Source organism: Pan troglodytes, chromosome 10 (genome assembly GCF_028858775.2).
Source record: "Pan troglodytes isolate AG18354 chromosome 10, NHGRI_mPanTro3-v2.0_pri, whole genome shotgun sequence".
Classification (NCBI taxonomy): Eukaryota; Metazoa; Chordata; class Mammalia; order Primates; family Hominidae; genus Pan; species Pan troglodytes.
Genome location: NC_072408.2, coordinates 68,510,366 through 68,527,980, shown reverse-complemented (window position 1 = coordinate 68,527,980; position 17,615 = coordinate 68,510,366). Strand labels below are relative to the sequence as shown.

Sequence of the window (17,615 nt, the reverse complement as noted above, 5' to 3'; positions counted from 1 at the left end):
CTAACGTCGCCAGGCTCCTGTTTCCGTGTTTAACGGCCCTTTACAACAGCAAAAAAGAGGAATCAGTTGCTAAAAACACAATTGAAGGTTATTTCCCCCGGTAGCAATTGTCTTCGCTGCTGAGGCTTATGTTAGCATAAAAATGCCAGGAGAATGCTGTTTGTGTAGTGGTTACCGCACTAGTCATAAGCACTACATTTAAAAGTAGTTTCGTTTTCTCTAAGCGAAATATCCTCGAAGACACGGCCTTGGTCTGAACTTCGTCTCAAGTCTCATACCTGAGTGCTGTTTGAGGGACAGTAGTCCATGTGACAGATGGCTCATCGATGATGTGGAATTAGACGCATAGACTTAACGTTATTTGGGGAGGATTGTCTTGCTTTCCTTCCCTGGTTTTAATTTTTTTCACTTATATATTTTGATGAGCAACTTATAGCTTGGAAATTACATGTTCAGTTAATCCACTACTAAGGTAACAATATATAGCTGTGACCATAATGTGAAGAAGTGTTAAAGACAAAATTATTCAATGATACTTGTTAAAGCACCGAACGAAGACTATTGAGGACTGTCTCAATTGGCATAGGGACCACTGCAACCGGGTCTTGCAGTGGGGAAGAGGGACTGGGCTCAACTCCGAATACAGCGTGGGCAAGAGGGAATTTATAGCCAACCAGCAGTACGGAGTTCAGTGGATGGAAAATTACTAAGAGGAAGCATCAGAGGTAAGGGGCATTTGGTGAAACTGACCTAACAGGACTTCTGAAGACAGAACATCACCTGGGGGATGGTGCAGGGTGAGGAAACTGATTAGATATGGAGGAAAGGGGGTTCTTCGCTAAAACTGGATTTTTACAAAGAAGTGCACAGATGGACCTAGCAGAAGATTCAGAAGCCGTACTAGAGTTTGGCCAAGCAAATAATCTTTGTCATAGGCACAATTCCTTCTCTGCTTTCCCACTGCCTGGTCCAAATTTTCACACCTTTGGTAGCACTATCTATTTCTGTAGTGCTTATTCACTCTCCCACATGCCCCTATTCCTATAACCCTCAGTAGATGAAATCCAAGGAAGATGAAAGGAACAATTATGATAAAGGTAGCATCTGAATCAGTGGATGGATTATTCAATAAATTGTGTTCTTAACTGATTAGCTGCACTATGGGCAGAGAGAAGCAGAACTCTATCTCACACTAATTGTAAAAACAAAATCCCAAAGTAATAAAACCATAAAAGAGCTAGCAGAAGAGGGCGCTTTTTTTTTTTTTTAATAAATTGATCTCAAAATGGGAGGAGCTTTCTAAGAGGCAAAACAGCAAAGGAAACAACCATAAAGGAAAAGATTGGTAGACTTGGCTACGTAAATGCTTTTTACATAAATATTTAAATTTTATTAAAGTAAACACACAAACAATATGAAAAGGCAAGTTGATGACCAAAAAAAAAAAAAAATTAGCAAAGGACATGAATGGGGAATTTCACCCCAAAAAAGAAATACAAATTACCAGTAAATACATGAAAAAAGTTCAATCTCACTAGTAAACAAATAAAAAAATCAAATTAACAAACTAAGATGTAAACATTTTAAAAGTATAAAACATCCAGTGTGGATAAAAGAGCTAAGAAGGAGGCATTCTTAGGTAGGGATACTGGGAATATACACTTTAATAAAGTAATCGGCATCAAAAATGTTTAAAAATCTTATTTTTGTAGATTTGGTATAATCCACTTTTAGATTTAAGTACATAATTAAATACACATATAAAATTAGTATAAGCTGGGGGAAGTGGTATGCGCCTGTAGTCCCAGATACTCAGGGGGCTGAGGCAGGAGGATTACTTGAGCCCAGGAGTTCAAGAGGGCAGTGCTGTATGATTGCACCTGTGAATAGCCACTGCCCTCCAGCCTGGGCAACATAGTGAGACCCCATCTCTTAAAAAAAATTAGTGTACAAAACTATTCATAGAGTATTATTTAGAGTAGCAGAAACATCTAAAACAACCTAAATGCCCAACAATTAGGAGTTAAATAACCTATGATAGAGCTTTATAAGAGGATCCTGTGCAGCCCTTCATTTATATTCTGATTGAAGTCTTTATGAAAAGGCAAGTTATGATGCAATAAGTATATATAGTACGTGGCTTTTGGTTTTTTTTTTTTTAACATACATCTTTTATTGACTCAGAGGAATGGATACTTTTGTTGTTTGTTTGTTTTTTTAAATGGAGTCTTGTTCTGTCCCCCAGGCTAGAGTGCAGTGGTGCAATCTTGGCTCACTGCAACCTCTGCCTCCCGGGTTCAAGCAATTCTCCTGCCTCCGCCTCCCAAGTAGCTGGGATTACAGGCACACACCACCATGCCCGGCTAATTTTTGTATTTTTTTTTAGTAGAGATGGGGTTTCACCACGTTGGCCAGGCTGGTTTTGAAATCCTGATCTTGTGATCTGCCCACCTCGGCCTCCGAAGTGCTGGGATTACAGGCGTGAGCCACCACACCCGGCCTGTAATTTTTTTTAAGAGACAAGATCTCACTATGTTACCCAGGCTGGCCTTAAACTCCCAGATGTAAGAATTAAAGAAGAAAGAAACAGGAAAGGTGGCTTAGAAGTCAAGGACAAGTTTATTTTAGAGAAAACAAACCTGAAAGGGGCTTCTGGCCAGTTAGGTTAGAGGCACACTCTCTTACGGACTAATAAGAGTTTTTAAGGATTTAGGGTGGGAGAGTTTATCAGAGGCTTGGACTGCTTCTGTGTCTGTTGTGCTTATCTGGGAGGGAGAGTTGTGTGTCTGTTCCCATACATCTTTTTGCAGCTGCAGGCATACCCCCTGAGTCTGCTTTTAGCTTCCCTATCTTAGTGCACCTGAAGGGAAAGGAATGTACTTATTAAGGCCCACTGTTTTACTGGGGCCCATTGTATGAGGGTGAAGTTTGGCAGTTACCCAAGAGAATTTCCCCCCACCTCCCTTTGTGCCTGAGCTGTCTTATCTGTGTTTTACTGTCTGCTCTTTCTGGCTGCTTATAGTTAGAAGAGAAGTGATTTCCTTGAAATGCATGAGGCTAGAAAGGGAGCTGGAACTTAAAAGTGGTGGTGTTTGTCCGAGATGACGGTGCTCCTGGTCTGTCACCAGACTCAAGCAATCCTGCCACCTCAGCCTCCAGACTAACTGGGACTACTACAGGCTCACACCACTGTGCCTGCCTTGTTTTCTTTGTAGTATGCATTCCTGGTTATGTGCATAGAAAAAAAGGTTGAAAAGTATATGCCAAAATGTTTAAAATAGTTATCTTTAGGTGGTTAAATTAAGAATGATTTTCTTTGCACATTTCTGTGTAAAAGTTCTACATTGAAGTGTATCATTTTTAAATAAGAAATTATGATTTTGTAAAAGATACATATAATTTTAAAGGTTTTCTTATAAAAGCATTCAAGATATAAGTCCACCTTCCTGAGTATGACACATAAATGCTTTTTGTGATGCAACTCCTGCTCACCTCCCTAGGTTCTTGCTGCAACTAAAATCAGACCTCTACATGCTGGCCACATTGAATTAATTTCAATTTCCTGAACTGAGCCTATTCTCTCTCCTCCATACCTTTGCATCGCAGTTCCCCAGGCCTGCAGTTGCCTGTGCATGCATGACAGTTGATGACAGATGTGTCAGCAATCAGAACAGGGCCTCATTACCTTGGTTTCTAAGTACAGTATTGTGACAGCTTGGGAGGATGATTCGCTGGGGTTCCATGCTCATGTCAGAGTTCCATTGGAGAGCTGAGAAGCAAACAAGCTTAGCAGCTTTGCAGATTAGTTCATTTTTCCTATGTATTGAAAGGAAATGCAGAAACTGAAAGATTCCCAAATCCAAGATATGCATCATTAGAGGCTTAAAGTCTGTTTAGGCCAGGCACAGTGGCTCATACCTGTAATCCCAGTACTTTAGCAGACCAAGGCAGGAGGATCTCTGGAGACCAGGAGTTCAAGATCAGCCCAGGCAACATAGTGAGATCCCCATTCTTACACACACACACACACACACACACACACACAACCAGAAAAAAAAATTAGCTGGGCATGGTGGGGCACATCTGTAGTCCTAGATACACAGGTGCCTGAGGCTGGAGAATTGTTCGAGCCTAGGAGTTTGAGTTTGCAGCGAGCCATGATTATGCCACTGTACTCCAGCCTGGGTGACAGAGCAAGACCCTGTATCTAATAAAACAAAAGTCTGTTAAAATTTAGAAAAGGAAGGAAGGGCAGGAGGGAGAGAAGGAGGAAGGGAAAAAACTTACCCTAGCTTTTTAAATAAAACCTAAAATACCTTAAATGGAGCTGGGAGTGGGGATCCAGGGAAAAGGCAGGATTGAACCTCTGTGAAATTTGCCCATTCATTCTTTCCCACTCTAATCTCACCTTCATCCTGTATTTTTTAATTCTTATGCTCTTTTGTGGGTAGTAATTTACATTCTTTGTTCATTAAGTTAAATTCAGTAAATGCTTGTTTAGTAGCTATTATATGGAAATTATTATGCTAGGAAACTCATTCATTTGGTTGATAAATATGTGCCAGGCTAAATGTTAGGTGCTAGGTACTGGAAATATGGAAACAGAATATGTTTTCTGCCTGCAAGTAGCCCATGGACTGGTGGGTGAATTAGCGTGATGTACAAATAATTACAGCTCAGTATGCTAAGTGCAATAACAGAAGTGTAAGGAACAATTGTGTTAAAGATTGGGAGCATTTAATTTTCAGAATTCAGGAAAGGCTTTTATAAAGAGATGTTTAAAATAAGATTTTGTTCACTAGTATAGTGGCAAGTAAAAAAAATAATAATAGGCCGGGCACAGTGGCTGACGCCTGTAATTCTAGCACTTTGGGAGGCCAAGGCGGGTGGATCACCTGAGGTCAGGAGTTCAAGACCAGCCTGGCCAACATAGCAAAACCCCGTCTCTACACAAATACAAAAAAACTTACCCAGGTGTGGTGGCGGGCACCTGTAATCCCAGCTACTCTGGAGGCTGAGGTAGGAGAATCACTAGAACCCTGGGGGCAGAGGTTGCAGTGAGCTGAGATCGTGCCACTGCATTCCAGCCTGGGCGACAGAGTGAGATTCTGTCTCAAATAAATAAATAAATAATAAAATAAGGTTTGAGTACTGTGTGGACAATCACCAAGGGAGCAAAGTGGAGATGTGGATGGAAGTGTAGGCATTTCATACAAGGAAGAAATAATTATAGGTGTTTTTATATGGTGTGCATTTTTGTAAAACAGCAGAACATGTTTAGGGAATTTCAAAGAGTGTGGTATAGAAAAATGCTTATTTATAGTTATTCATCCCGGCACTAAGAACAGTTTAGATATTTAATAAATTGCAACTGTGAGTATTAAAGGTATTTAAAAATTGCTAAAGGTGTTTTTCTTAAAAAATAGTTGCTACAGTCATAAAAACCAAAGCATTTACAAGATTGACTGAGTGGCTCACTGCTGAAGCTGTAAAGGGTATGCGAGGGTTCACTATACTGTCTACTTTTCTATATCTTTGAAACTTTCAATAATATAAAGTTTCAAAGAAAGTACTCACCAAAATTGTGTGTTTAAAATATGAGATCTGTAATACTGGGTTCCTGCTCCTAAAACCATATAATCCAGTTGGCGATGCAACAGAAGCAAATGAAAAAGCATATGAGAAAGTGTCCAAATCATGAAAGGAAGAAAGGAGAGGTCCCTATGGACTCTAGCAATTCATAAAATTTATATGAGAAGTGTACAACTTAAAAAGGTAGGGTAAGGATTAAATAGCAGGAAAGAAATTGCTTTGGGAAAGGTAAAGAATGAGGAAAGAGCTAGACCAGTGGTTCTCAATTGGGGGCAATTTTGCCCCCCAGCGACATTTGGGACTATCTGGAGATACTTTATGTTGGCATAAATGGATTGGAGGGATGCTACTGGCATCTCAGGGGTAAGGGACAGGGATGCTCTAAACATCCTACAATGCACAGGTCAGCATCCCACAGCAAAGAGTAATCTAGCCTGAAAAGTCGAGTGCAGCCATTGAGAAATCCTGAGCTAGATGCACAGACTATATTTGGCAGGTGGGTTATTCTTGAAGTCTACAGCTTCAAGAGCTTCCTAAACCCCTTTTCAAATGTAGGCTAAGTTGAGAGTCTGGTCTGGGGAAAGGGTCCACAGCTTTTATCTGATTCTTAAAAAGATCCGTGGCCGAAAGAGGCTGAAGAACCAGGAAAACCAAGGGGTCAGGGACCTTGGCTGAAACAGATTATTTCACTCAGAAAATTATCAAGAGGTGAGGCTGGGTCTGTTTGCTGGAGCCAGATTATAGTAAATCTTGAAAACCAGGCAGAGATAGTTGGACATCAACCTGAGGTCTCTGTGGAGGCACGGAAGATCTATTAGGAAGATAATGGCAGGACAAAAACTGTGTCACAATATGAATGTCTTGAAGTGGCTTCTCTACTTCAACTGCCCAAGTTCCCTTCAATCAGGCTGCAAAACTTAGTATTCTTATGGAGTGGACTAAACTATATCCAGTCAGTCACCAATCCATATTAATTTTTTTTCTCAAAAATATATTTTAGTCTTTCTTTCCCTGCTTATCAGGGTCAACACCCTATTCTAGGCCCAGCTCATCTTAATCTTGGACAACTGCAAAACCTTCCTTAGTGAGTCCTTGGCTTATTCATCTTTGCAAATTGAGCACTGGATATACTTCCTGGCATGTGGCAGGCATTCCGTAAGGTACACTCTCAAGTGAGGGTGGGAGGAGAAGGTTGTAGAATCCCCCCAAGTTACAGTGAAAACAAATTACAGAGTGATTTCTCATTAGTCCCATTATGGGGAACATGCCTCATCCACGTTCTTAATGAGGCTCCAGTAAGTCTGTAGACTGTTTGGGGATGAGGGTGGGGCATGGGTGTGAAGCAGAAGTGGTGCTTCACAGTAAGTGTTGGGATAAATCCAACAAGCTGAGTTCCCCAGGGACTGTGTCTTCCACCTTCCCCGCAGCCACAGGAAGGTAATCACGGATAATCAGCCTGAGAAAGAGGATATGAGAGTTTTTTGAAGTCTACAAACCTGTTATTTGCCGATTCCAAACTCATTTCTTACCAGACTATCCTCAGGCTAAATTTCCTTAAATACCAAGTTTCGATTATCATTTTTCACACTTAAACTCTCAGTAAGTCCCAACTCTAAATCTAAATTGTGCAGCTAATTTTTCTTGGCCGAGCACGGTGGCTCACGCCTGTAATCCCAGCACTTTGAGAGGCCGAGGCGGACGGAGCACGAGGTCGGGAGATCGAGACCATCCTGGCTAACATGGTGAAACCCCGTCTCTACTAAAAGTACAAAAAAAAAAAAAAAAAAAAAAAAAATGCCGGGCGTGGTGCGGGCGCCTGTAGTTCCAGCTACTCCGGAGGCTGAGGCAGGAGAATGGCGTGAACCCGGGAGGCGGAGCTGGCAGTGAGCCGAGATCGCACCACTGCACTCCAGCCTGGGCGACAGAACGAGACTCCGTCTCAAATAAATAAATAAATAAATAAATAAATAAATAAATAAATAAATAAAATATATTTACTCTTCAATTTGGTCAATAAATAAACACGAGAGGGTACGAGAAATTACTAAAAAAAAAAAAAAAATCCCCGCAGAATCCAACAATCTCTGAAGCCTTTAACACCTAACAACCCCAAGGGGAGTATTTCGGCTCTTGGACTGTATTTCAAAGAGATTGGACCCCAGACCATTCCCCCAGTTACTCAAAAGATCCAGCCTCTCCTCAGGTGTAGCCCGCTCTAGAAAGGCCGCCTCGGGAGTACCACCCACTCCTGACGGGGCGGGGAGTTCTCTCCGACCCCACCCGTTCCAAGGACGCAGCCCTGTGATTGGCCATGACGCGTGCCAGAGCTGCCCAGTCGCGGAAGAGCCGCTGTTTTGGCGTCCGTTTGCTGCAGTAGGAACATGGCGGATCGGCTCACGCAGCTTCAGGACGCTGTGAATTCGGTGAGGAATTTCATTCGATTAGCCTCTGTCTTTCTCTTTCTTGAGGTAAAGCAAGGGAGGAAAGGGGCCCAAGAGGCAAAACTTGGAAGTGGGGAGCGGACTGAGAGACAGGGCTTCGGCATAAAGCGCTCTCTCGGGAGGCGCCACCGCGAACTCGGAGGTTTGAGGCCGGCTGCCGGGCGGTGCTTGAAGGTGCGGGAGGGAGCAGTCTCTTTCGCTTGAGGAGACCGGGAAGATCGTTCTTGTCCGGGTGAGGCCGCCAGGACTTGTGGGCTGCGCGGTCCTGTCGTGTTCCCTGAGGACAGTTTTATTTTCTTGCCAGTGGTGCTTACGGGTTCTCTTTCTTTTGGGGGTTGGGAGGAGAAGCAGGAGCTTTTTTCTTTCCTCATCAATTTTAATCCACCAAGGGAGATCTCATGCTCTGGATGACTGGGTTTTTGTAATGAAATGTCAGCCGAGAGTATTCCTTCACCAGCGCTTTCAGGTTGGTGCGGGAGCGATGCTGAGGTGAGGTGAGAGATTTTCTTTCATCTTAGCTCGTTCCTTTGGGCCCAGAGTCTCCTTCCATCTCTTGCCTCTTGGCCATCCCTCAGAATACATCAGTTTGGGGACATATTTATGATAGGAAATCTTCTAATCCTCGTATGTCTTTCCGTTTATTTGAGTCTTTTTTCTTTTCTTTTTTTTTTTACTTTGGAGACAGTGCCTTTCGCCCAGGCTGGAGTGCAGTGGCGCGATCTCTGCTCACTGCATCCTCCGCCTCCCGGGTTCAAGCGATTCTCCTGTCTGAGCCAAACAAAGTAGCTGGGATTACAGGCGCCCTCCACCACGCCCGGCTAATGTTTGTATTTTTAGTAGAGACGGGGTTTCACCATGTTGTCCAGGCTGGTCTCAAACTCCCGGCCTCAAGCGATCCTCCCGCCTCGGCCTCCCATAGTGCTGGGATTACAGGTGTGAGCCACCGTGCCCGGCCTACAAGTCCTTTTTAATGTCTCCCCCAGATTCTACTCTCTATTAAAGGCCAAGTCTTGTAAGTAGCTCCCCAGCTTTGTTCCTTCTGGTTATTTTTCCTCCACACTATGCCTGAGTGGAAAGTAGAAGCAAAGCCAGAGGATGCGCAGTCATGGGCCCCTAATGAAGGGGTCATGTTCTGAGAAATGCATGGTTTTGGCGATAACTTTTTTTTTTTGTTTTAATAAGTAGAAGTACAATGTAAAATAACCATAAAACAGTAAATACATAAACCAGTAACAAAGTCATTTAGTATCATTATCAAGTGTCATGGACTGCACATAATTGTATGTGCTATGCTTTCATACACTGGCAGTGTGGTAGGTTGATTTACAGCAGCATCACCACAAGCACTAAGGAACGCATTGCGCTACAGCGTTAGTACTGCTACGCTGTCACTAGGCAGTAAGAATTTTTCAGCTTTATTATAACCATAGGGGACTGACATAATACGTGCATGCCGTTGACCAAGACGTCAGTGGGTATTCCCATGCGGCAATGGTTGTACTTATTACCATTACAAGTTAGATTGTTTTCTGCTAAATAGTTTTCCATTGATAGTTATGTTTCTCATTGTCTGATTGTGATGTAATGTCCTAGATAAGGGGCTAGAGAGAAAACATGCTGATAGGAAAACATAAGTACCTGGTTTCCTTGCCAGTTTTTTTTTTTTCCTCACTGTAAGCTAATAACTTGGCATTTTTCTTAATACATCAGGCTTTGTACACTTGAAGAGTGTGAATCTACTTGTGATAAAACTGATCTACCCTGGGTGAATAACACTAGGTTTTAAGCTGAGAGGACCAGCCTCTAAATGTTGAATTCACCAAGATAAATTCTACCCTGCAGGGACTTGCCTGGGCTGCCAGCCAGCCTTCCTCAGGGAACTACTCCTTTGAGGTTTTACGAAATCAAATTGTAATGATGCTGCTGGATAGAAATCTTATTTTAGGGAAAATTTTGCATATTCATACATGTCTTGTAACTAGAAGGATAATAAGGACAGAGTGAATATGGCCTTAACTCCAGGTTAGGCATAATGATAATTGGATTTTGGAGAAAAGCCTTTAGGATAACTAGTATGAGTGCCTACTGTGTGTAAGCACCATCATGTTTACAAAGAGATACTCCTAAAGGAGGTTAAAAAATGTCAAATACTCAGGAGACATTTAAGTGATGGAAAAACAGTATGTGGTTAGGGAGTTATAATGAATTAAGTATTTTCAGCTTTAGGTTCTGATGTAAATTGGAATATGGAGTGATGTGAACCAAAATAGGGGGAATCTTCTTAGCATTTATCCTAATCAGAATTATTTGTATAACTTTTAACATTTGTTCTACCCTCTGAAAACCGTGAGTGCAGAAGCTATGTCGCATTCACTATGTCTCTGTAGTGTTTATATGCAGTACTTTAGTTATTTTCCATAAATTTTTGTTGACTAAATGGATCTTAAAAGCTTTTGAAGGATGGAAAAGATAGACACTGTGCTGAATATTTTTTTGTGTGTGTTTCCTCTGTTACAACAATGCTATAATAGGAGAATGTATCCAATTTAAAAATGAAAAATGCTACTTGGATTAATAGAGCTAGGATTAGGACCTAGGTTTGTATACATCTGAGCACTTATTGCTCCATTACAATTAGCAAAACCTGGGCAAAGCCATTTAGTCATAAGTGACTTTATGACTAGTTAGATAAATATGAAGGAGTAGTGGAAAACGAGTCAGTAGAGTTGACTTAGATTATTGAAAGCTTCAAAACAGCCTGAGTTGGAGATTTATCTTGAAGACAGTGGTGGAGTAAGCTCAAATGTTTTGATCAGGGTAAAATAAATAACCTGGTGAACTGGAAAACAACAAGAAGACTATTGTAATAATTCTGGTGTGAGATAATTGGTTGAACTAAGCAACAATGATAGAAGGAAAAGAGAAAGATTTGTAGTATTAGCAGAATATGAAGATCAAAGGAAAGTAAGAATCTGAAGTTAGATTGGTTGACTAGGAGACTTTCAATACAAATTAAATATTAAAAAGAGGAAACAGTTGCCTTTGAGTTCTGTCATTGAAACAATGGCAGAGAAACCCAGTGGAAATACTTATTAGAAATAGGAGGTTTGAGAGGTCAAGACTAGGTAAGAGAAATTGGTAGGGAGGATAGGTGTATTTAATTTGGAGATGGTAAGGAATTGCTATTCCCAATCTTTAAAAGCACTTAAGGAATACTTTTAGAGTACAAGAGTTTAAAAATTGAGTCTTGAACAAATACATTTCTGCTTACTTAAGGTGCTTTTCTGAGCAGCCTTTTCCTCACTATTTCTTTACACTTGTAACTACTCCAGTCTCAGAAAAGGAATCATGAGCGTGATGATTGGATATTCATATGCTTGTGTGAGATGTGCCACCCTTGAAAAAAAAAAAAAAAAGAAAGAAAAGGAATCATATACTTTGTGCATGAGAAATAAATTTTTATTAAACATGATGCCATAGATATTTACAAGTCAAATTTGCTCTTTTCCATCACTATCCCCAAAAAGTCTTTACTTGTGGCTTACAATAAGTATTGGCCAATGTTCTCTTATCATTTTACTATCACAAGAAAAGAAAGATTATTTTGTATTTCAACTGTTTCAACTAGATTTATATCAAATTTAACTTTACCTAGATTGATACCAAACTTAGTTTCTTTGCAGAATTAAAACGTTTAATCAACATTAATAATAACTGGCTTATTTTATCAACAATCACTCCTTTCTGTTTTATTCCCTTGCTCAGAGATTATCATTACAGAAACTTATTGTTGTTGCCATTACCAATAAAGTCCTTAAAACTGATAAGTCCTTTCTAACCTTGATATGTTTTCTTTGGCCTAAGCTTGCAGATCAGTTTTGTAATGCCATTGGAGTATTGCAGCAATGTGGTCCTCCTGCCTCTTTCAATAATATTCAGACAGCAATTAACAAAGACCAGCCAGCTAACCCTACAGAAGGTAAACAGGTTTTCTTAGCTTCTCTTAGTTTGACTCTCACATTTTTTGTAATCCTTTAAAATTAGATTTCTTGAGAAATTCAGCTTATTTTATTTCTAAAATTGTTGTTTGAGAATATTACAAGTTTTGTTTGTTGTAAAAAATTTACAGTCAATTCACCTAACATCTCATAATTCTGGTTCATGTCAGATAATAGATTGTTACTCCTTTAGAGGAGAATTTGTGTTAATTTAGCTGAGTGAGGGACCTTAACAGGGAAGGCATCCCATTTATAAATTTCTTTATTCAAGTGACCACTATATTGTCATAATAAATGAAATTACATACATTATGCTTAATTCCCAATTTGAGCTAAATGTGTAACAGGATTGGTGTATATTTTAATCATTAGAATCTTCTTTTTTTTTTTTTGAGACGGAGTCTCGCTCTGTCGCCTAGGCTGGAGTGCAGTGATGCGATCTAGGGTCACTGCAACTTTCGCCTCCCGGGTTCAAGGAATTCTCCTGCCTCAGCCTCCTGAGTAGCTGGGATTACAGGCGCATGCCACCACGTCTGGCTAATTTTTGTATTTTTAGTAGAGATGGGGTTTCATCATGTTGGTCAGGCTGGTCTCAAACTCCTGATCTCGTGATCCGCCTGCCTTGGCCTCCCAAAGTGCTGGGATTACAGGCGTGAGCCACCACGCCTGGCCGAATCATTAGAATCTTAGGGCAGAAAAAGCTATATGAAGTTTCTGGTTTCATTAACTTAAAATTTGTTTCTGAAAACTTGAGGTTTTCTAATATCCTAATCTAGCAGTATCTTTCTCTAGAGTATGCCCAGCTTTTTGCAGCACTGATTGCACGAACAGCAAAAGACATTGATGTTTTGATAGATTCCTTACCCAGTGAAGAATCTACAGCTGCTTTACAGGTAAGCCTCTATTCCTTTGAGAATTTTACCAGTAATAGAGAATTTTGAATTAAAGGAGGTTTGTGCTGCTATAACAACATACCTGAGACAGTAATTTATAAAGAACAGAAATTTATTTTCTCACAGTTCTGGAGTCTGGGAAGTCCAAGATCAAGGCATTTATTACTCACTGTGCATGAGTAATGAATTTTTATTAAACATGGTGCCATGTTTAGGGCCATGTTGAGGGCCTTCTTCCTGTTTCCTCACATGGCTGAAGGCAGAAGGGCAAAAGAGCAAGAGCTCCCTCTTCAACCTCAAGCCATATTTTAAGGGTACTAATTCCATCTATGAGATCTCTGCCTTCATGACTTAATATCCTCTTAAAGGCCCCTTCCCTCTTAATACCATCACATTGGGGATTAGATTTTAATGTATGAATTTTGGAGGGGACACATTCAAATCATAGCACCTTTTGTTATAATATTCAAATTTCCATTATAAGGAAACCTCTTATTTTCCTCAATTAGTCTCTTTTCCTAGTGAAGAATGAGAGGAGGGTGGCATTCTACAATTGGAGTAGAATAATGGTGTCTAAACGTAATGTGTAAGGGAGTCACTTAAAGATATCTAGAGATCTCTAATTGAAAAGTCATTCTTTTTAATAATTCACATGGGGAAAATTCTTAAAAGTTGTCTGATTTTTAGAATTTCTTTACTGAAAAACATATCACAATGATTGCAAAGTCATCCAGATTTAAAAATAAGTACATCTGCGACAGCTTCTCTTTCTAAACTCTAAAGATTTTAAAATTTGTGTCTTATAAAGGCTGCTAGCTTGTATAAGCTAGAAGAAGAAAACCATGAAGCTGCTACATGTCTGGAGGATGTTGTTTATCGAGGAGACATGCTTCTGGAAAAGATACAAAGCGCACTTGCTGATATTGCACAGTCACAGCTGAAGACAAGAAGTGGTACCCATAGCCAGTCTCTTCCAGACTCATAGCACCAGTGGATACCATGTGGCTGAGAAAAGAACTGTTTGAGTGCCATTAAGAATTCTGCATCAGACTTACATACAAGGCTTACCAACAATTACAGAAACATTAAACACTATGACACATTACCTTTTTAGCTGTTTTTAATAGTCTTCTATTTTCACTCTTGATAAATAAGCTTATAAAATCATGATTGAACCAGCTTTAAAGCATCATACCATCATTTTTTAACTGAGTGAAATTATTAAGGCATGTAATACATTAATGAACATAATATAAGGAAACATATGTAAAATTCTGTTATGACATAATTTATGTCTCCATTTTGTTGTATTGGCCAGTACTTTTACAAATCAAAACATCTCTCAAGCCAAAGGAGAAGACAGTAAGAACAGACATAAGGGACATTTTAGTTTAGGCTAGTGTCCTGCCTCTTAGAGGTGGCATTGTGTAAATCTGAGCTTTGAGCAAGAAAGTTTTGGAAATTGTGTTGCTTTTAAGAAATAGTGTGGCTGGATAAGAAAGTCACATTTATGCAAATGTTTCTTCTGCTAGAACCTCATACCTGTTCTAGTTCATCTCCACGTTTATTTTACCAAGAGATCCTCTGTCAAGAGAATTTCCTGGCTGTTGTGAAATAATTTTTCTACATCCTGAACTATTTTTCCTATTTCTTTTCACCTTGCTTTTTTTCATCCTTAATTTGCTTGTCATCACAATGAAGTATGTTTTTTGAATCATCAATTCTTTCTCATTCTCCATTTATCTGAAGGTTCTTTTGCCCTTATTAACCTCTCAACTTTTATTGCTGTATTCTAGTCAGACCAGAACATACTTCCACTACATCAGTTACTTGGCATCATTTCACCTCAGTTTATTATTGCCAAATAATAATTTGTGTCAGCATTTTCAACTATGGTTACTCATCCAACCCTTGGATCTCTTTGAGTCTACTGATTATCTCCACTGGAAAGGTGGAATTGAAATGTGGTCCACATTTTAACTAGCTATTTCCTGGGGCTGTATTTTTCAGAATATCCTGAGCTACATTTGCTGCAATCTGTTGCTATTCAGAGTTTAAGTTTCAGGAGGAAACAGGAACAATAGAACACTCTGCCTGTTATTTTTGTTGTAATCAAGCTTTTCCACAGTTCTTGAAAAGTACTATGTTTCAAATTTTGGGAACACCAGCGTTAGCTGTAAAAGTTGCAGCAATTTATTGGCTAGTCATAGAAAATTTTTGAACTTTTAACTGTATTTTAATTGATGTTTATTAAAAACTCTTTGCTATCAGATATTTGGCATAAATCTGTACTCTTCATTATAGTTTTGGGGGGAGAGAAGATTCAATCAGAAAACTTTTTCAAAGTACCTAAGTATTATAAAGGAGTCAAAAGTACAAAGAGAAAAGGTCAAGACATTTTTCAAATGAGGGAAAACTAACAGGATTTATCACTAGTAAACCTGCTCTAAAAGAATTGTCAAGGGAAGCTTTTTAAAAAGAAGGGAAGTTATAGCAGAAGGAAACTTAGAATGGCAGGAATAAAGAAGGCATAATGTATAGGGTAAATATAATAGACTTCTCTTGAGGTTTTAAAAATTACATTTGTTATTTGAAAGAAAAAAATTAACATTGTTTTATGTGATTCTCTGTAGAGGATATACAGTTTTTTTTTTGTTGTTCTTGTTTCTGTTTTTTTAAGGTGAAGTCTCTGTCACCCAAGCTGAAGTGCAGTTCTGTGATCATGGCTCACTGCAGCTTCAACCTGGGTTCAGGTGATCCTCCCACTTCAGCCTCTTCAGTAACTGGAACTACAGGCATGTACTACCATGTCCAGCTAATTTTTTTTTTTTTTTTTTTTTTTTTAGAGATGGGGTCTCACTCTGTTGCCCAGGCTAATGCCAAACTGCTAACCTCAAGATATTAATACTATACAGTAGACTGTAAGAAATTAAGTATTTGTATCATCCCTAGAGCGACACAGATTTTTCCCTAAAAAACTACAGATTATTTTCAAAAGCATTAATAAATTAAGGTGGAATACTAAAAAAGATTCAGGTAACCCAGGAACGAGAAACAGAATAAAACAATAGTAAACCTAAATTTTATTTTATTTCATTAATACAGCAATAATTAAATGTCAATGATCTAAGCTGATTTAAATCTAAAAACTGGATAAGAAGCTGTGGCTTGTAATTAAAAATAGACCTTTATTCACTAGACCTACAGTTTGCTTTTTTCATATGTTAAGAAAAGTTTAATATCCTGCTTCTCTATTTCAGTTCTAGGGGCACCACCATCAGTTAACCCTAAAGATTTCTGTGGGTGAAACCATTTTGATTACCATCTTGCTCTGCTGCCAGTTATGGTAACCAAACTCTCTTTGTTTCTGGATGCTAAATCTTTCCACTTGTGCCTTAACTACATCCTAACTCCCGTCATCTCCATTGAATTTAAGGAGCCAATTTCTTTTTTTGAGATGGAGTTTCACTCTTGTCCAGGCTGGAGTGCAATGGCACGATCTTGGCTCACCGCAACCTCAGCTTCTCGGGTTTAAGTGATTCTCCTGCCTCAGCCTCGCGAATAGCTGGGATTACAGGCAGGCACCACCATGCCTGGCTAATTTTGTATTTTTAGTAGAGACGGGGTTTCTCCATGTTGGTCAGGCTGGTCTCGAACTCCCAACCTTAGGTGATCCACCCGCCTCAGCCTCCCAAAGTGCTGGGATTACAGGCATGAGCCACTGCGCCCGGCCAGGAGCCAATTTCAATGGGAGTATCCTTTACTATCATTCCTGACCTGTGATATTGGCCATTAGAGCCTTTCAAGAATAGTACCCCCTGCTGATGATTTTTTTTAAAGCTTTAATGAAGAGAGTGTCCTCTGGATCCTTCCAGAGAAGATAGGATGTGAGTGAGTAAGTTATGTATAATAATTTCACCCCAAAATTTCTATGTCCTTGATACCATTCCCTGTATACCAAGGAAGGATATTCTGGCATTTCACTTTGATTTAATATAAGTAAACCCTGTGTCTAGGCATTAGTTAACAAACCAAGTGACTACAAGTGATAAGTAACTTTTACCATAGACTGTCAATTACCTTGGCAATGGAAACACTATTGCCTTTTAATCCAGTCAGATCAGAGAACAAATTCCAGATTTCCATCCTTAAGATTCTATGTCTCTGCTACCACTTCTGGTAGCAAAACATGTCAGTGTGAGGTAGAGTCAATGGAATGTAGCCATGAAAAAAAAGTGCTACTACAAACATTACAGGAATAAGGAATTTGATCGAAGAATTAGCATTTACACAAAATATGGGAGGAGTTAGGGAAGTGAAAGAATGAAAGGAGAAAGAGGATAAAAAAAACACTAACCACATCACCCTAAAGCCCTTATTGCTAAATGAGGTTATTGTAGTGCCAGTTAAGTCCAGGTCAGCCAAGGCGTGCGTACCCCTTGGCCCCACTTGGAAAGCTGTGTGGATATGACTATTGGATTAGGGGGTTCTCAAAGCCAAAATGGATTTATCAGCAATGACCTTACTGCCTGGTACCCGGCTTTGAGAGGACCAAAAACGACGGATGTGTCTTGCATTCCTGGTCCCTCTTTCTTCTTTTACCCATATCTAAGTTGTTTAAAGGAGAAAAATCCTTAGGTTGAAGCCATATTCTCTCTATTCTTGGAGGACCACAGACTCTACGCCCCTGT

General features: G+C 39.7%; 1 protein-coding gene across 1 annotated transcript; it reads left to right on the top strand.

Moving 5' to 3' along the window:
• Positions 1-225: 225 nt before the first annotated feature.
• Positions 226-15,196, top strand: MED21 (mediator complex subunit 21). The gene is made up of 5 exons (XM_001143632.8): positions 226-725; positions 7,796-8,015; positions 11,898-12,012; positions 12,824-12,924; positions 13,733-15,196. Exons 2-5 carry the CDS (start codon positions 7,974-7,976, stop codon positions 13,907-13,909), a joined length of 435 nt encoding a protein of 144 aa, XP_001143632.1. The 5' UTR covers positions 226-725; positions 7,796-7,973; the 3' UTR covers positions 13,910-15,196.
• The last annotated feature ends 2,419 nt before the right edge of the window (positions 15,197-17,615 follow it).